This window comes from Gallus gallus, chromosome 2, assembly GCF_016699485.2.
Source record: "Gallus gallus isolate bGalGal1 chromosome 2, bGalGal1.mat.broiler.GRCg7b, whole genome shotgun sequence".
In the NCBI taxonomy this organism is placed as follows: Eukaryota; Metazoa; Chordata; class Aves; order Galliformes; family Phasianidae; genus Gallus; species Gallus gallus.
This window is the reverse complement of record NC_052533.1, coordinates 55,026,892-55,047,766: the sequence shown is the minus strand read 5'-3', so window position 1 is coordinate 55,047,766 and position 20,875 is coordinate 55,026,892. Positions and strand designations below refer to the sequence as shown.

Sequence of the window (20,875 nt, the reverse complement as noted above, 5' to 3'; positions counted from 1 at the left end):
ATTATGCAATTGCCATCAGCAACTCACATTTGATGAAATACAACTGTATCATACATCATGAAAATTTATGTGTGAAAGCTTTAAAAATGGATAATGTCAAACAAATAATCATTAAACCTGTGAATTTCATCAAGTCCTAGTGATAAAGATCACTGTTAATTCCAGAAGTTCTAAAGAAGTATGGATGCTGACTACAGGGACTTCATTTACTTTTCTGACGGAAGGTAGCTAAGTTAAGGTAAAAAGGCTAAAATGATTTTATGATTTGTGAAATGAAATCAAGTCACTTATGGAATCAAAAGGAAAATTTGTGCCAGAACTTGAAGAGACTAAATCTGCGAGTCATTTTTCATTTTTGGTAGATTTGACCACTTAATCAATATGTGTTGCAAGGTGAAAATCATCTGCGCTATGTTTCAAACCATAACAACATTTGGATTGAAACTTAAACCATGGCAAGCTAAAGTTAAGACAAATAACTTCATGCATTTTGATGTGCTGTCTAAACACAATCCTGTGAACAGTAAAAAAAAAACATGCAGCTAGGCTTTTCATTTCAACACAGGAATTTGAGAATAGGTTTCAAGACTGTAAAAAAAAATGATTAATTTCTTCATATATTTTCTACCCCGTTTTCATTTGACATAAATATGTTATCCATAAATTTTCACATGGAACATATATAGAGTTCCAGTCAGACGCTCAACTGAAAGAAATACTTGGAGATGTCTCTTTACTGGACTTTTGTAAGACCTATCTTAACAGAGAAAAATATCCCTTACTTACCAATCATACCTTATTCATGCCACCTCTTTTTTGGTAGTAAAAATATTTGTGAACAACTGGTCTTAAGGATGAAGCACAGGACAAGTAAAATGTCATCAAAAATCTCTAATGAACACATTTGAGGGCTCCCTAGGAATTTCAACCACTTCCACTGAACCAGACTGATGAATTCTTTTTGCAAAAACAGGTCAAAAACCCTACTTGTTTTATGTTTTCGTTGCTGTTTTTAATGTTTCCATAAAAATACATTAAAAATAAATTGTTACTTACATACATACATTACATTCAGGGTATGCTTGGATCTGAGAGACAGGATGTCCCAGGAGCAGAGGCAAGCAAGCACGCACTCATGGCAGAACAGAGGGTTACGAGTTTTATTTGGCACACACAGAGGCATTCGCTTTAGATAACCCCAGTAAGTGGCAAACAGAAACTCCCTAAGCAAGTGCAATATGAACCCAAGTAAGCTAAAACAGAAGCTCCCTAAGCAAGCGCACTATTACTTACCTTGAGAGAGACAAAACACCAGGGTAGGAGAAGGAACATGCCGGCAGTGGATTCAATAGGTAGTGTTAGCAGGGCATCCCCTGCTTCAAAGTGTACTTTTCCTCACTCGATCACCACAGCTTTCCTCCTGATTTATCCTCTCCAGGGTCTGCAGGGTTTTGTTTTTGCTTTTTTCCCCACTTGCATGCTGCATCCGTGTGGCCAACACATGATACAGAGCCCAAGTGGAACACCTGCTTGCAAACAAGTTCTTGCAAAACATGATAAACTACAAGGTCAGCTCCCTACAAAACAAGATAAATGGCCACAGCTACAAATATCACTCCCCTTAAAATGGTCAGAATACTTAGTTCCATCTCAGGATCATTCTTTAGTCAGGGACCCTTAGGTCCCTGACGCACATACATTAACTATATTATGCATTTTATGTGCAGCAATTCCTGCACACACAGCGCAACCCAGGCAAGCCAAAAATTGGACAGCCACTTATTGACACAAAAAAAAAAAAAAAAGAACCACGCTTCTAATGGAGCAGGCTTCTTTTGTCATGTTTATGCCCTAAGCAATGAGACCTATGTTAGAAATCCAGTCAGGATCAATTGTGAGCCACATCCTCAACTCGAAGGGTCTTCTTAGCAATGGGAAGGCCAAAGGCAGTCTTGACTGCAGCAAACCTGAGGACAGGAAGGAGGGTGGAAAGCAGAATTGTGGCTCTGGATTTCAGGTGAACAGACTTCAACTTCTTCAAGGATCTGCTTGGAAGAATCCTGTGGAATAAAGCCCTGAAAAGAAGAGGAGCCCAAGAAAGCTCAGGGGCCATTCAGGAATCAGGTCCTCTAAGATCAATATTGGTCCATCCTGATGAGTGGTACGTTAGGCAGAAATGTCAGGTAGACTGCACAGATGTACAAGGAGCTCACAAAAAGGAAGCATAAGGAGGATGGAAGTGAGGACAGGCAACCTTGGGAGGAGCATGGAGAAACTGTTCAAACATCCAGGGATGAAGTTAGGAAACCTAAAGCCCAAAGTGCAATCAAATCTCATCAGAAATGTCAAAGACAACAAGAAGGGCTTCCATAAGTACACAGGTGATAAAAGGCAGGCTAGGGAAAATGCGTACCTACCTCTGAACAACGGGGGAAGACCTATTACACAGGACATAAAAAAGGCTGAGGAACTGAAAGCCTTTGCCTCAGTCTCTACTACAAAGACTTGTCTCAAGGAACAGGGATTCCAGAAGGCAAAAGGGAAAAACTGCAGCATGCTCAAAGGAAGCAGATCAAGGCAGGGAACACTTAAGCAAGCAAAATGCATACTTCCTTTGGCCCTGACTGAACGCACACAAGTGCTGAATGAGCTGCCTGATGTCACTGTGAAGCCAGCCACTCTCAATAATCCTTGATTGATCATGGTGATTTGGAGAAGTGCCTGGAGACTAGAGGGAAAGCAAACGTCACTATCATCTTCAAGAAGAGGGACACAAAACTACTGGTCATAACGCTATAGCGTTATGCAATGGAAAGCAAAGCAATAATAGCAGAGTGACAAAGTTTTATGCTGCAGCAAGTAAGTATAAGCCCAAATGCAGCAGCCGTGGACACAGAAACAAAGGAAAAATGGTTGGTTACACTTGGAAGGCCTCAGGTAGGCAGGGATCTCCAGTGAGATAGCCTTGCCCCCACTGCCAACCCTTGTATGAGATCTGGAAAGGCTCCACCCCTTCCAGTCAATCACATGCACTGCATGCACCTGAGCTCCCCAGTGTTGGCCCTGCCTTGCCACCAGGTGCTCAATCACTGTTTCAGGCCCTGACTTAGCATTTCCACTACACTGGCTGCTCAGCCTCTCCCCAGTTCCTGGGAAGGTGATGGAAGAGCTGATCCTGGAAAAAGTTTCGCACCTCCAAAGGGAACAGCCCCAGGCACAAGGGGCCACCCAGCATGAAAGCAGCTTTGCAGAAAGATAATTGGGAGTACTGATGGATGCCAAGTTGGGCATGAGTCAGCAATGTGCTTTTGCCCATATGAAATCTAACAGTATTCTGGGCTGCAGTAGGCAAATTACTACCAGCAGGTGGACAGCAGTGATCCTTCCCTTTTACTTTGCTCTGATTAGGCCATACCTGGAATACTGCTTTCAGTTCTGGGCTCCCTAGTAGAAGAGGGACATGGACATGTCAGAGAGTCCAACCAAAGACCATGAAGATGATGAATGGTCTGGAATACTCCCCCCTCCCCCCCCCCTTTGAATCAAGGCTGAGAGATGGGACACTTCAGCTCAAGTTAGATCTCATCAGTGTAGCCCCTGAAGGGAGGGCGTAACAAGGACAGAGATAAGCTCTATCAAGTGGTGCTCAGAGAGAGAACAAGAGGCAATGAACACAGACACAGGACATTATGTCTGAACATCAGCAAACATTCCTTTACTGTGTGAGTGCTTTTAAAAGCACCTCCCAAATAATATATAAATTTGAAGAAACAGATGGGAAACCAGGAGCCAGATATTTAAATGCACCCCCAAAAATATGAATAATTCATTAAGATATTTATGTTATCCATGAATAGAAGTCTTATTCTTACTGTCAGCTTTTACATTCTTAAAAAAAATGCATATAAGTGGTAAATTCTATCAAGTACAACTCATCTCTCTCTGCCATGACCAGAACCAGCAGAATACATACACGTGTACAATAATCAATAACTAACAATGACTCAGATATCCTCTGATATACTTACATGTACATACACAAAAATCCCATGAAAAAAAGAAATACCCAGAGCTAAATTCCAGCCTGTATTTCCATAAAATAATCAAAGTTTCATAGTTTCCAGCAAACTAAAGTAAACTGAAGAAACATTACACAAGGTGCTTTAATGCATCTTGCAGATGCTGTATTAAGTAGATGATTATGAATAAATATGCAAAACAAAAAACTACATAGAAGAAGCCCTGTCAAAAAAAAATATATCTAATGGCTAAAAGAGTCCACAATGTAGACTTTCAGGTGTTAGAGGTGGTACTTCTCCTAAATTCAGTTGTACCTCCTGGATGGGGAAAAAAAAAAAGAAAAAACACAACTAGATTGTCCTTCTGTGTTTCAGATAAACACAAAATTGAAACTAAACATTCTACTCTGATTAGTACCAGTTTTTCAGATCTTTGACCAGACAAGCACTCATAATTTCTAAGCTACATAATAATGCAGACAATGAACTCTTCCTGTGCTATCAGGTCACTGCTCTGCAGATTTGGTTTATAGAGGCTCCTCAAAGGACATGGCAGAGGTAAAATAAAAAAGGACATCAGGGTCTGGGGTAAAGCTGTATTCTTAGCAGTAGGAAGCTGTTCATTTGTTTGTACTGTCATCCATTAAGATCCTCAAAGTTTTGAGATGAGCAAAGGAGAAATCACAGAACCACAGAATGTCAGGGATTGGAAGGAACCTCAAAAGATCATCTAGTCCAACCCCCCTGCCAGAGCAGGAAGACCTAGATTAGGTCACATGGGAATGCATCCAGGTGGGTTTTGAATGTCTCCAGAGAAGGAGACCCCACAACCTCTCTGGGCAGATTGGTCCAGTATTCTGTTATCCTCACTGTGAAGAAGTTTTTTCCTCATATTTATGTGGAACCTCCTGCATTCCAGCTTGTACCTGTTGTCCCTTGTCCTATCATTAGATGTCACTGAGAAGAGCCTGGCTCCATCCTCTGACACTCACCTTTTACATATTTATAAACATTAATGAGGTCACCCCTCAGTTCCTCCAAGCTAAAGAGACCCAGCTCCCTCAGCCTTTCCTGGTAAAGGGCACGCTCCACTCCCTTAATCATCTTTGTGGCTCTGTGCAGGATTCTCTCAAGCAGTTCCCTGTCCTTCTTAAACTGAGGGGCCCAGAACTGGACACAATATTCCGGATGTGGTCTCACCAGGGCAGAGTAGAGGGGGAGGAGAACCTCTCTTGACCTACTAACCACATCCCTTACAATACACCCCAGGGTGCCATTGGCCTTCTTGGCCACAAGGGCACAGTGCTGGCTCATGGTCATCCTGCTGTCCACCAGGACTCCCAGGTCCCTTTCACCTATGCTACACTCCAGCAGGTCAGTCCCCCAGCCTATACTGGTACCTGGGATTGTTCTTGCCCAGATGCAAGACTCTACACTTGCCCTTGTTATGCTTCATTACATTTCTCCCTGCCCAACTCACCAGCCTGTCTAGGCCTTGCTGGATGGCAGCACAGCCTTCTGGCACATCAGCCCCTCCTCCCAGTTTTGTGCCATCAGCAAGCTTGCTGACAGTGCACTCTATCCCCTCAGAGTCATTTATGAATATACTGAATAGTACTGTTCCCAGTACTGACCCTTGAGGGACTCCACTAGACACAGGCCTCCAACTAGACTCTGTCCCGTTGACCACAACTCTCCGGCTTCTTTCCTTCAGCCAGTTCACAATCCACCTCACTATCCAATCGTCCAGACCACATTTTCTCAGTTTAGTTGTGAAGATGCTGTGGAAGACTGTGTCAAATGCTTTACTAAAATCAAGATAGACCACAGCCACTGCTTTAACATCGTCTACCCACCTGACTATTTCTTCATAAGAGGGTATCAGGTTGGTTAAGCATGACTCCCCCTTGATGAAGCCACGTTGACTGCCTCTAATGACCCTCTTATCCTTCATATGCCTAGAAGCAGTGCCAAGGATAAGTTGTTCCATCACCTTTCAAGGGATAGAGGTGAGGCTAACTGGTCTATAGTTACAGAATACCAAATTAAATCTAAAGGCAGAGAACATAATAGAAGTAGAAATTTTCAAAGATCCACCCAACACTTAAATATGTTAGCACATAAATAGAATGCTCTGCTTACTAACTTTGAGATCACATGTATAGGTTTCAGGCAAGACATATTCCTTCCATAATTACTTAATATTGTATTGATTGAACTCCACCTTCCTCAACTGCAGTCAAGTGTACTAGCACTACCTGTAAGTGGAAACAAACAACAGCCTTGAAGAAAAGCATCTGCCTCAAAATTTAGCTGCCAATTCAGCAGTCGATAGTCATTTCAAATTCTGCTTATATCCTCACACCCAGAAGTCCAAGTAAACTGAACATATCTGTCCTGAAATTAAAACAATTAGAATTCTGAAAGAATAATTATTTCTGAAAAAAATGACAGCAGAGAGCATGTACACATGAAATTACTTGTGTCAGATTTGCATATATCCAGATACAAAATGGTCTGATCAGCTGAACTCAATGCACATGCTATAAAGAAAACACTCCATGAAGATTTTATAGCACCTGTATTACACCGTAGCACGAAAAGAAAAAAGAAAAAAAGCCACCATGAATAGCGCATTATAGAAATTCTGAGGCTTTCCAATTTGCGAGGAAGAGGCTTAACGCCCCCAGAACAACCACCTTAATATTTTCTGTCTTCTCTGGGCATTTTATGTAACAGTATTCACCTACAGTACGCTACATAATTTCCAGAGAACGTGCAGATTGACAGTAGGTTGGATTTCTTCTTCAATACCAGTTATATTGTCTCAGGCTTGAAGAAATCAAGAAGTGTAATCCATTTTCATGCAAAATGATCTGTCTGTCCAAAACTTACAGTTCATTCCAATTATGATAGGTGGCCAGCAGGGAGAGGGAGGTGATTGTCCCCCTCTACTCAGCTCTTGTGAGGCCCTCTCTGGAGTACTGTGTCCAGGCCTGGGGCCCCCGGTACAGGAAGGACTCAGAACTCTTGGAACAGGTCCAGAGGAAGGCCACTAAGATGATCAGTGGGATGGAGCACCTCTCCTATGAGGAAACATTGAGGGAACTCAGCTTGTTCAGCTTGGAGAAGAGAAGGCTCCTGGAAGACCTCATTACAGCCCTCCAGTACTTAAAAGGAGCATATAAACAAGAGGGGATATGACAGTTTATGAGGGTGGATAGCAATAGGACAAGGGGGAATGGTCTTAAACTGAGACAGGGGAGGTTTAGGTTAGATATTAGGAGGAAGTTTTTTCACTCAGGGGGTGATGACACACTGGAACAGGTTGCCCAAGGAGGTTGTGGATGCCCCATCCCTGCCTGGAGGCATTCAAGGCCAGGCTGGATGTGGCTCTGGGCAGCCTGGTCTAAAACACTCCTCTCAAACTGTCCTATCATGATTGAAGTATCTCCAAGGATAAATATTCCACAGTCTCTCTGCAACCTGTTAATAAAACCATGACACCTGTTCTAGGGTTTGACAACACACGCAGTAAAAAGACCTTTTCTTGAGTTCAGACAAAATTTCACGTCAACTTTTACCTGTTACTTCTTAGCCTTTCACTCAATAATACTCAGAAGAACTTGAATCCCTATTCTTTACTCCCTCTGTGCAAGCCTTCTCTCCTCCAGACTGAACAGTCCCAGCTCTGCCAGACCCTCTTTTTATGAAAATGCTTGAATGCCTTCAGCTCTGTGGCACTATGCTGGATGTGAGTCTCCAGTAAGCCCCTGTCTTCCTTGTACTGGGACCCCACAGCTGGATACAGCATTCCAGACACTGCCTCATCAGTGCTGAGAGAAAGGATCGTCTCCCTTGATCTGCTGGCAACATTCTTTCCAAGGCAGTTCAGGTTGCTGTTGGTCATCATTGCAGCAAGTTCTTATTTCTGGCTCACAGTGAGCTTATTAGAGTGTATTTGTGCATGTTGCTATGTTTTTGTCCAAATTCAGTGCACCCACATTTTAAATGGAAGATGAAGTTTTGGGCAGCCCATTTGAAGACTACACAGGAGAAATATGAGGTTGGGGTAAGAAATACAACCTCATAAGTCTAAAAGTATCTACTACAGAATAAATTTTTCCTAAGGACTAAATGCATTACGAGTTTTCACTTCCTGTTCAACCTTATAGTATGTTCAGCACCTTATAGAACCTCCTGATACCTTTATTTTAATACTATGCTGTATGAGAAAACAGAACTAGTCGTCATTGTGAAGGCAAAAGTACTAAGCTACATTCAAAAGCAACTGCAGCTACTCATGGGGAAGAAATCAGTAATGACTATTAAATAATATAACCTCTCATTTGGGATATGTCTTCTAGGTGCACAGGGCTGGAAACTGGAAAGGTATATAAATGTAAATAATCACCACACAACGGCTTTGTTTCTTATACTCTTCTTACCCTCTGGGTCTCAGTAACAATTCATTATTAGCAAAGTATCCTATACAGGTTACACATCTGTCAAGACCCAAAACGGCTGTTCTTTGACCTCAGCTGCTTCCCTTGATATAATGTGTGACCAGAAATACTTTTCCAGAGCATAAGCTAGCTTACATCCTAATGCCACATAAGTGCAACCAAACATACCTAAGAGTTGGTCTCGATAACATGGCATTACCCTAAAATGGAAAAAAACTCCAGAACTTAATGCCATCTGACAATACCTGTGTTAGCTTACATATTTTAAAGTATAAACATTGTATTGCCCAGATTACTTAAATAATAATAATAATCCTATTTAGCTTCATATATCTATTAAGGGCTCTTTATTCCAAATGCATATGTACTGCATAAAAGGTTTGAGAACAAGACCGGCCTTGCAGCCTGGAAGCGTGGAAGATGAGCAGACAAGCTAACAGCTGCTTGCATTACCTTCCCTTTGCTGAACCTATCAGGCTCTACACTCCAAACCACGTCAGGCTATTCCACTTCCCACAAGAAGGCCATGGGCCCATTTTCAAAACACTGAAAACAACCTCAGATTACTTTTCCCTCTTCACAGCCCAGGTGCTAAGAACAGAAAAGACTGAAAATAGTACCTGAAAACTAATGATATGCGTAATCTGAATTAACTTCAGGGTGCTGCAAAAGCAGAGACTTGTATTTTCTTCTTCATCCTCAGCCATTCAAGTCCAGCACTCTGTACCTTACAGAAATTTAACAATTTCATTAACAATGAGATGAGTTAGCTCATCTAGTGAGCCCAAAGTGATACTGATTAACCAGAAAGTCTCTCCAGATCACAAGCGAAAGAGAAGATGTGATGAAAGCAGTAAATATCATGAACATCTCCAGGCACACACTGTTTCTATTTAAATACCCAAGACACAATTGCATAAGAATTCTTCCACTACTAGGTGCCCATAATACACTACAGGTCATTAAACGCTAGGCTGGAATATGCATCTTGAAGAGTCACTCCTCCTCCACAGCAACCACATCCAGTAAAATCAAAAAGTTAATCTAATCCTGCACCTTAAAAACCAGCACTGGAAACAAACAAACAAAAAACAATTTCTTCTACTTGTGGCATTCAATCCCATCCCAGGTTGGGTTCCTAAATCCCTCTTCGTGTGGGATTCCCTCTTCGTGCTCTGCTTCGTCATCTGTAGGGCACCGGAGGGGACAGGGAGTACTCACCAGCAGCACGCACCTTAGACATCTCTTGAACCCTTGCAAGACTCTACACGGAAACACCCTGAACACCACAATCTTATAAATGCCTGTGCAACAGGAGCAGGTCAGTAGCACCGCCCTCTGCAGAGTACGGCAAGCACGGGGAGCGAAGGGGGGATAATGGCGGTCTGAGAAGCAGTAAGTTTTACAGGAATCAAATGGCTTTTTATTTATTTATTTATTTAGAGTCCCGTTTGCTCGTCACATACTTGAAACTCACATGTCTCTTCCCGGCCAAAGTTTTCCTAGCACATCCTGCGGAACACGCACAGCCCAGCCACCTTCAGTACTGCAGGCTCAACGACGCTGCGGTGCGGGCGGGCGGGCGGCGCGTTAACAACAGGTGGTGCCTCAGCCCGGACGCCCCTGACACCCGGCATTCGGCTGCGAACACCGCAGCTCTGCCCTCTACCCGCGAACGTTACCGCGGAGCGATGCGCGCTCCTCCCCTCCGCGTCCAGCTTAGCCCACCAGCCCCTTCCTCGACCCCCCCTCTTCCCCCCGAACGCGATAATCACACCTACCTGTATTGGGCCGCGCCTCCGCCATGCCAACGCTTTCCTCCCGCTCCCGCCCCCACCCCAAGGTCCAGCTTCCTGGCGGCCGCGCACGCGCCCAAGCACTGCCAACTCCCCCTCGGCTGAGCAGAGCTCAGCACGCGCAGCCGCACTGAAGAGACGGGTACAGGCGGCCAAGGAGGGGGTGGTGCGAGGGGGTAAGGGCGGAGCTGGGGGTCGGCGGGAGCTCGAGTTCAAGGGCGGGGCCGGGCGGTCGCCCGAGTCCTCAGGGCGAAGTGCGCCGTGCCTGCCGGCACTGTAATAAACGGAAAATCGGGAGTTTTGAGACTGAAGGGAAGGAAGAAAAGAAACGTAATAGCAACAAAGAAATGCTAGCGCTGGCAGTAAACTGCTTGTTTGGCAATGAACTTCGCAACTGTGGCCCTTCCCTGAAATGAGTTTCCTGTACCGGCTGCATTTCAGAGCCTGCTGGTCAAGCAGAAGGGAAAGAACGGAATGGTCCTTTGCTTTGGACTCGGTGCACAAGAGGTGGTTTTTTCTAGAAAGAGAGTGTAAAGTAGGAATATAGCATCTGGCTATCTACTGCATCCTGCATGCACTTCTCTAGGGAGGTGGTAGTGGCATGTACTTGCTGTCCCAAATGATTCTGGAACTTTAGCTTCTGTTGGAAAGCCCACACATGGATTTCCATAATACAGTCCGTGCTGCAGACAAACCTTATAATGCTCCAGCTACAATTACTCCATAGAACTACATGCTTTGTCATACTGCAGTGTTCAACATGAACATAACCGTTGTATGATTCACACCTCCCTGCAGAGGTTTACAGTGTCATGGTTACAGTACGTCTGCAGAGCAGTTCTATACTTTCACCACTGCAAGGTAGCTAGCTATGGAGTCCTTACAGAGCTACTGATCTTTTCAGATACTGAGTAACTTCAGAGTACCATAGCAACTGCAGCTCAGAAAAACGGCTTCTCTGAGGAACACTACTGATATAGTCTGCATTCCGTTCTCTGCACCCTTATCATGAAATTCTCAGATCAAAGTTCCATTTGCAGAATAGTTCTTCCCATCGTAGTCATCATAGTTCACGGCTCCAAAGCTCTTAAAGAAAGCATGGGCTTCTTTTGCAGAAACTCTGGTCACTGATGAGCAGCCCAGAGTCCTGCCACTGCTGCAAAGGAAGCACACAAGCCACTACAGCAACAGCCTTATGAAGACGGCACTGCATGCTTGGATTATGAGTACAGTATGAAGTGTTTTGCTTTATGTAAGTGTTTTTCTCACCTAAGCTGAGAAAGAAGAGCATGCGGCAGCAGCAGAGTTAATGCATCCTTTCAGAGGTGATGCTTGGTTTTCCTACTGCTGACAAGAAACTTGAAGTAGACCTCTGACTCATGTTCTTCTCTCTCACTGCTATAGAGACGTGACCATAACATTCACAGAGAACTACTACATTTTTTTTTTTAATCCCACTTTACTTATATACTACAGCACTACCACTTCAGTATACACACTCTTTTGCTACCATCAAAAAGTACAGTTGTGGTATGGATAGCACTATAATAATTTGCACCTATGTGTGCTGCTGCAAAAATGTCAGTTACTAGGTCAACACACATTTTCCTTGATTATACCTTTTTATCTAAACTGTTCTGTGTTGTCTTTTTCCTTAATTTTGCCCAGGTCAAATTCCATCCACTCATGATAGCCTCACATAATTGTCCAGCATTTCTCTGCAGGCATGTGATTTTATTCTCTTCTTTAGCTCGGCCAAAATAATCTTTTTCTCTTTTCCTCCTCTTTTCTCCTTTTCAGTGCAAGGATAGGAGCAAGGATCTTCCCATCAAAACTTACTTGGTTGAAACATACGTGTGTTTTTCTACTTCATCTTCCTTTAATACTTCTCTCTCCTTCCCTGTGCCATTTATTAGTCATATCTTTTCTCAGTGGCTGCTTTTGGCCATCTGACCCATATGACTGTCAGGAAGCAGCAGGGACCCGCTGCTCCATATGGAACATATAGGCACTTGGATACGATGGGTAGCAACCCTGCCCGTGGCAGTTGGGTTGGATCTTTAAAGTTCCTTCCAAACCAAGCCATTCTGTGATTCTATGAATGTAGAGCTGAGAGCTGAGAAGTCAGCAAATTCCACAATACAGAAGCAAGGAGAGCAGAATAGTTTCAATAACAGCTCATATTCAATTATAGTTCAGGCAACAATCCAGATTGCCAGCAAACGTGTAGCAAGAGGGCAGCTCAAACCAGAAATCAAGCCAGATGGTGAAGATCAGACAATATAGGCACAAGCATAACTGCAGTGTAGGTAACCTGCAGATGCTAAGGGTGAGAGCACGAATTTTAAAGCAGCTCAGGAGAGGAGGGAAAGTCACCCTTCGAGGATTCTCAGGACCTGACAGTTGATAAGTTAATGTTGAACCTATAAAGACAAACCTCCAGGATGGTAAGAGAATTCGGGAGAAGATGCCCTGGACACCCTGACAACCACAGATCTACATGCTTCATGGGTGCTGGTGAATAGCATTTCCATCATGAGGTGGGGGGGAAATGATGTAGAGATGAGGAAGAAGAAGGAAGGGAATCCACTGACATGATTAGAACAAGATTACCAAGAAGCAGAAATTTTGGTGAGGAAGATTAGGCTCCAGCCACTCAGCTGCAGTATGAGTCTCCTGCATAAATCCAATATCCTCTTGTGCAAAGGATTTACTGGAGTCCCTGCACTTTAAGGAAGCTCTTCTTAGGTGTTTCCAAATGCTTTTGAGGTTATAATCCCCATGGCAAGAAGCAATAGTATGAGTCAGTAATGTATATCGTTCCAGAAGGCAAACGAAGAGTTCTAAGGTGCTGAGCACACAGTCAGCTGCAGCACAGAGATGTTCTGTTCCTATTGACTTCTCATTCATTACATAAGACCCTTACAGACAGCCAAAAAAAGTCCACCAATATGTGTGTTCATTACAAATAATAATAAAAAAAGAACAATAACAATAAAAAAGAAAACTATGTAAAAATGAAGAAATGGCATAAAAATAGTAGGGCAGCTAAAATATTAATAACTGTGTTTGAAGGCTACAGGGAGACTATAAGGATATCATTTTGGAGACTCAGAGCAAATGTTTATCGGGGGAAAAGGAACTTGTGGTGGTTAAGCAGCAGAGAAAAGGGAGCCTGTTGCTATGGACTGCTTTTCAGAAGCATCCCTCCAAAAGATAAATTTGGGTCTAAAATTGAAAATAGAAGCCTAACTTCTGACAGATGAAATGTAAACCACGCCATGAGACAGGCCACAAGGGTTTGAGGAACAATTGCATCAGGCATGAAATCAAGTAATAAATCCCTTTTAAAACACTTCAGGCTCTGGAAGCTTACCAGACAGTCTGTATCACCAGGAAAATTGAAAGAAATTTAAAGGAGCATACTGAGAAAAGTAATGTAAAGTCTAAAGTAATTATTTACATCTGTTTTCACTACAGCAGAGCTAGATAAAATTCCAAAGACATACCCTTATTTCTGGGGAGACTCACCAGTGGTTCTGCCTTGGAAGGGTCAGTAAGAGAGGTTACTGAACATATAAGCAAAATGAATAGTAACAAATCATAGGGATCAGATTTCATACAGTGAACAATTCTAAGATGATTCAAGGCCAAACTTCAAACTTTCATAGACAACAATTAATATAAAGCTGCTTTGGTAGCAGGAGAATGGGATGTGTTAACTGTAATGTCATTTTTTTAAAAGGATGCCAGAAGAAAATCTGAAAAACTACAGGTCTGATATCTATGGCAGGGAATTTAACAAAAAAATGTATGATAGATTAGAATTAGCAGGCCTATGCATAAAGATGCTGTAATGGGGATGAGTCAAAATGGTTTTTCTTAAGGGAAGAATTGCCTTACAGTTCTAGTGAAATTCTTAGGAGTCAGTAAGCTTGTGGCCAGGAGAAATAAAGTTGAACATGGATTTTCAGAAGGTATTTCAAAAGGTCATTCACAGCCAGGAAACAAGTAACTGCAGGGGTAAATAACTGGTTAAAAGGCAGGAAATAAGAAAGTAGGAGTTAATAGTCCATTTCCACAATAAAAGGGATACACGAGTAAAGATCCATATGGATTATTCTGGAACCTAATTGTGCAACACATTTACCAAGGATCTGGAAGCAGTGTCAAAGTATGTTCATGGTATGATGTTTTTTAGAGAGGTGTAGGCAGTCTGAGAAGAACTACAGTCAGAAAAGTCTTAGGAGTACTTTGGCAAAAAATGGAAGATATAATCCAGGAAAGCTAAAAGTAAAGGAGTGCACATAGGAAGAAACAGTCCTAACTTCACATTTAAAATAGAACAGCCCTCAGCTATTGCAACAGTTATTACAAATAGTTGTATGCAAATATCTTATCTGTGAAATATATCTTCTTTCTCTGTGAAAAAATATCTTCTCCGTAGTGTGAAAGAAAGTACTTGTAAGAAAGGAGCAAAAAATAAAATAGAGAAAACATCAAGATTGTCTATAAATTGATAAAATGTGCACAGATATGGTCTCACCCTCCATCTCAAAAGAAAAATGAGGAAAGGCTCAAGAAAGGGCAAGAAAAAGAGGATTAAAAGAATGCAATGGCTTCTGTAGAGCAAATGACTTACATAAACAAGTCTTCTGGAAAAGAAAGTATATGTAAGTGGGGATGTAACAGAGCCCTGTGACTTGTAGAGCAGCACAAAGGGAGGAAAAAAACTAAGGACTGACCCTACCATCCTCTGACAATTGATGTCAAAAGATCGTTTGCAGTACAGTTGGCTAAGCAGGACTGAATAAAGTAAAATGTCAAGCTTAAACTGCACTTGGTTAGAACAAATATGGGCGCCTTGATGATCCAAACAAATCAGAAACTGAATGAAAGTATATTGGTGGAGTCTTACATTAGTATGCTAATATCACATGATATTAGTAATAGAATGGCTACTCATCTTTGGAAGATCATAGAATCATCAACCTCCTTGGGCAACCTGTTCCAGTGTGTCACCACCCCCCGAGTGAAAAACTTCTTCCTAATATCTAACCTAAACCTCTCCTGTCTCAGTTTAAAACCATTACCCCTTGTCCTATCACTATCCACCCTCGTAAACCGTCGTGTCCCCTCCTTGTTTATATGCTCCCTTCAAGTACTGGAAGGCTGCAATGAGGTCTCCCCAGAGCCTTCTCTTCTCCAAGCTGAACAAGCTGAGTTCCCTCAACCTTTCCTCATAGGAGAGGTGCTTCAGCCCTCTGATCATCTTAGTGGCCCTCCTCTGGATCCATTCCAAGAGTTCCATGTCTTTCCTGTACTGGGGGCCCAGGCCTGGACACAGTACTCCAGATGGGGCCTCACAAGAGCTGAGTAGAGGGGGACAATCACCTCCCTCTCCCTGCAGGCCACCCCTTTTTTAATGCAGCCCAAAATACAGCTGGCCTTCCGGGCTGCAAGCGTACACTGCTGGCTCACGTCTAGCTTCTCGTCCATGAGGACCCCCAAGTCCTTCTCTGCAGGGCTGCTCTCAAGGAGTTCTTCCCCCAGTTGGTATAAATACCTGGGATTGCCCTGACCCAAGTGCAGCACCCTGCACTTGGCCGTGTTGAACCTCATTAGGTTTTCATGGGCCCACTTCTCCAGCCTGTCCAGGTACCTTTGGATGGCTTCCCTTCCCTCCAATGTATCGACCACACCGCTCAGCTTGGCGTTGTCTGCAAACTTGCTGAGGGTGCACTCGATGCCATCGTCTGTGTCACTGATGAAGATGTTGAAGAGCACCGGTCCCAAGACCAACCCCTGAGGGACACCACTTGTGACTGGCTTCCATTCAGACACAGAACCGGTAATCACAACACTTTGGCTGTGACCAGCCAACCAGTTCTTAATCCACCAAGCAGTCCATCCTTCAAATCCATACCTCTCCAATTTAGAGAGAAGGATGTGGTGAGGGACCATGTCAAAGGCCTTGCAGAAGTCCAGGAAGATGACATCCATCACCCTTCCCCCTTCCACCGGGAGCCGTAACTCCATCATGGAGGACTACCAGATTGGTCAGGCAAGATCTGCCCTTGGTGAAGATGTGTGCTGTCCATGATGTTATGCTGTGAAATACCAATAGAAGAATTACAAAACCATGACACTTCTTTATCTTATATTTGCCTTAACAAAGCTTCTAGGAGGATCTGCTCCATGATCTTCCCAGGCACAGAGGTGAGGCTCACCGGGCTGTAGTTTCCTGGGTCTTCCTTTCTCCTTTTCCTTAAAATGAGAGTAATGTTTCCCTTTTTGCAGTCACTGGTGACTTCACCTGACAGCCATGATTCTGATGGAAAGCATCTTGGCAACCATATCGGCCAACTCTCTCAGAACACTAGGATAGATATCATCTGGCCCCATGGACTTAAATACATTCGATTGTGTGAGGAGGTCTCAGACATGTTCCACTGTTACAGTGGGATGGAATCTGCTCCCCACACCCTCATCTAGAGTTTCAGGGTCCTGGCAGATGTGGGAAGCCTGACCATCCATGAAGACTGAGGCAAAGCAGTCATTGAGTACCTCAGCCTCTTCTATGTCTGAGGAAGCCAGCTCTCCATTACCTTTTATCAGAGGGGGAACACTCCCCTTGGTCAGTCTCTTCCTGCCTATGTACCTGTAGAATGCCTTCTTGTTATCTTTCACATCCCTCACCAAGTTCAGCTCCATCTGTGCCTTGGCTTTTCCAATCGTATCTCTACACACACGGACAAGAGCCCTGTATTCTTCCCAGGCTACACAACCCTGCTTCCACTTCCTGTACATTTCCCTCTTTTCCGTCAGTTTAAGCTGCAGGTCCTTGCTCAGCCACGTTGGTCACCTGCCTCCCCTGCTTGATTTCTGCTGGGGGATGGAGAACCATTGTGCTCGCAGAAGGTTGTCCTTAAAGAGCTGCCAGCTCTGTTCTGTACCGATGCCCTTAAGGTCCCAGGTGATCCCATCCAGCAATTCCTTGAGAAGCCAGAATTTTGCTTTCCTGAAGCACAGGGTCCTGACTCTGCTTTTTGCCAGGCCTCCATTCTTCAAGATCACAAACTCCATGAGGGCATGGTCTCTACAGCCCAGGCTGCCTCCAATCTTAACCTCTCTAATGTTCTCCTCTGCATTGGTGAGCACCAGGTCCAGTAAGGCTTCATCTTTGGTAGGTCCATATAATACCTGGGTTAGTTAGATCTAAGCATGGACACACAGAAAAGTTCTCCAGGCCATGGTGCATTAATAAACATTATTTGCTCTGACCAGCTTCATCTACTCAATGTTATATTGATCTACAATAATGGTGTGAGAAAAGACCAAGGAAACTACAAAACTGTTAGTCTAGCTTCAGTATCTGGTAAAGTTATGGAGATTACCCTGGGTCCTATTGAAAGGCATTTAAAGAATGAAGCTATTGTCAGGGATAGTCAACATGAGTTGACAACCAGTGTTTCAACTCCAGTGCCAGTTTTCTTCAACATTTTTATCAATGATCAGGATGCAAGAGTGATATGTACCCTTAGCATGTTAGCTGAGAGGTGCCATTGACTCCCTAGAGGGATGAGAGGACTTGCAGAGAGATCCAGATGCACTGGACAATCAATAATGGCATAAAAGTTGACAAAGAAGAATGCTGGGTGCTGCATCTGGAATGCAGTAATGCTGGACACAGGTGCAGAATGGAAAATAAGTATGCAGCAGGTTAAACTTAACCAAGGAGTGATGTAGTATTACTAATCATAATGCCACCACCTCCGTAGAAGAAGCTCATGCTAAGATGAAAAAATTGTCAGACTTCTGAACTGTTCCAATCACTCTAACCAAAAGACTGGTTCAAGGGACTCTCATCCAGATGCTGGTTTACCATGTTTTTACAGTCCTTGGGACTTATCAGGTAGGGAAAATGGCTGGCACAAATTGGACTAGCCTTGTAATTTGTATTTTTGATGATTAGCATAACTATTGATTTGCTACTTTCTTCTGTCTCTTCTGTCATGTTCATATCACTACCATTAAAGATGAACTTTAGACCCTTATCTCTACTGTTGCCGAGCGACTTGTCCAATGTCCCTGTTCGGGCACCACTTGTCACTGAGCGACTTGTCCGAGGTTCCCTGGAGAGCAATATTCAGCCGAGGCGTGGCATGGATGAGGCCACATACCAATATGGTTACTAGTAGCCAAGCCATTTAGTAACTGCACACAGCCGTTTATATAGAGAGGTACAAATAACATGCTAAGTACAAGGCATGCTTCTCATAACTTGTGGTTGCTTGCGGCTTGTCTCACGGCACCTGGCTCAGCGGTCTCTATCGCAGCTCTGCATTCCTTTCACCTACTCCCATCGTTGTTCTGTGTGAGACAGTGATCCATAGCGGCTGTTCTACTCACAGTGACCCAGGGGGAGATAAACATGACCTTCCTGGGTCAGCCATCCATCCACACTCTACTATTTGTTGTTTGAGCCAGGAGGTGGTGTCTGAGACCAATGAGAAACTTAGCCTGTGCTGATTCAAATAACATGAGCAGGAAGTTGTGAAAAATGAGAGCTAGGAGAAGGATGGATGGAGACCTGTGGAGGCAGAGCAGCAACCAGCTTTTCTCTACTTCTTCTTATGGACAGCATCTACTTTCTGTTACGGACAGCATCTGTTTCCTCTTATGGCTGAAAAGCATCAGCTAAGTAAAAACATCAGCTTGAGTAATTCTACTGGCTGAAAGCTATCGGTTTGAGCAACTCACTGAGGAGGAATCACTGAATCTTCTGGAACAGCTAACTGCACAGACACAAGGGAGTTTCCATCCAAAGGGTGGTCTTGGACAAACTGAACTATATCTAAGTGAGCACACATTTACCTTTCGTGATACACCACCCAGTAAAGACCCTCCATTCAAGAAAATGCTGTATCCAAGTAGTGGTGAAACCCCTCTGTTTTCTCCCTCTCCCTCTCTCTTCTCTTTCCTTTTCTCTCTTTCTCTTTCCTTTCAGTCTTCTTTTACTCCCTTTTACTCCCTAAATCAGCCTTAAAGTAGTCGATAAGGAAATAACACCTGCTCTGAGGTACAATTTTAATCCATAACACTTATTAATTTTTGTTAGAAAGCTATCCTAACTACCTGAAGGGAGGTTGTAACTACCTGAAGGGAGGTTGTTAACTACCTGAAGGGAGGTTGTAGTGAGCTGGGGATCAGCCTCTTCTCTCGGGTGACTAGTGATAGGATTAGAGGGAATGGCTTCAAGCTGCACCAGGGAAGATTCAGGTTGGACGTTAGGAAATACTACTTCTCTGAAAGGGTAGTCAGGCACTGGAATTGGCTGCCCAGAGAGGTGGTGGAGTCACCGAGCCTGGTGGTGTTCAAAGAGTGTTTGGATGTTGTGTTGAGGGACACAGTTTAGCGAGAATCATTGGTGAAGGGCGAATGGTTGGACTGGATGATCCTGTGGGTCTTTTCCAACCTTAGCGATTCTATGATTCTATGATTCTATCCAATTTTGCCTCCAAGTCACTGACTGATTGTTGTTACAAAGCTCAGGAAATTGCCTTATATTGTTCTCTAAGTCATTGTTGTGACTCCATTGCTCTTGAGAACCTACATAGCTGGGAGTGTTCTATTTGGGGGATTTCAAAGATTCACCTCCCTTACCACTGAGTGGGACGAGATACCTTGTAACCAACGACAGGACCTGTGGGAATGGCACAGAGTTCTGGTAGGAAAGTTCAGGATGGATATCAAGAAAAAAATTCTTTACTATAAGGTCGGTCAAATAGTGGAACAGGCTTCCTAGAAAAGTGGTTGATGCTCCATGCCTGTTCAAGAAGTGTTTGGAAACATCCTTTTCTTCAGCACCTTTCTGAAGGACATAAAGTCTTTTTTGACATTTCATAGTCTACAACCATGGCAGCTGTAGTCTTCCTCCTTAAGGATCTCCAAAAGCCACCTGGACACAGTTCTGGGCAATCTGCTCTTGGTGGCCCTGCTTGAGTGTGGGGTTGGACCACGTGGTCCCTTCCAGCCTCAACTATTCTGTGATTCTGTTATCTTTAAAGGGCTCTCCCAATCCAGACCATTCTATGATTCCAAGTATGGTCATGTCTAGATAGACGTCAGCATACATAAGGAAAGCTTGATCAAAATTAAAGAAGAAACACTTCCGATTCTCTCTTTAGGAGATCCCAAAAGCCTGCCCTAATGTACAGTATCAGTACTGAAGCAATCTTACTAATGAGTGCCCTCACATCAGATCTTAACACAAGTTCCACAGGGTCTTCAAAGCATTTTGTGTAAAAGAACCCATTAAATATATACAATTGTTACTGACAATGCAAGTTTTCCATGATACCGTAACACAGTTGGCCAGGAAACTCTACAACTCAAGCTGGACTGTTAGAAAACAGACATTCTTTAATAGCAGTACTGGATGTATGGGGGTAATTCTCCTATCACACATAGATTACACAAAAGATCTTCAGTTTATATGCATAACTTGTGTTACACATGCAGAATTTTCCCAAGAGGTCTGTTACATATGCAGAAGTTTCCCAGAAGTATGTTACATATTCAGTAACCAGTT

The 20,875-nt window shown here is 43.4% G+C and overlaps 1 protein-coding gene across 8 annotated transcripts in view; it reads right to left on the bottom strand.

Annotated features, from left to right (window-relative positions):
- Nucleotides 1-20,875, bottom strand: part of NFX1 (nuclear transcription factor, X-box binding 1) — a 76,934-nt gene that overhangs the window by 54,485 nt on the left and 1,574 nt on the right. For 6 of the 8 annotated variants that reach the window (XR_005857847.2, XR_005857846.2, XR_005857848.2 and 3 more), the window contains exon 1: nt 10,267-10,314. The exons of 1 other annotated variant lie outside the window; for it this stretch is intronic. Coding sequence is in view for 4 of the 7 variants with exons in the window: in XM_004935068.5 (XP_004935125.1) it covers nt 10,267-10,291 (25 nt within the window). In the remaining 3 variants the exon portion in view is untranslated. Of the gene's footprint in view, nt 1-6,914; nt 7,106-10,266; nt 10,315-20,875 lie in introns of those variants that run through there. One more of the 8 variants, XM_046938095.1, reaches the window with a different exon arrangement.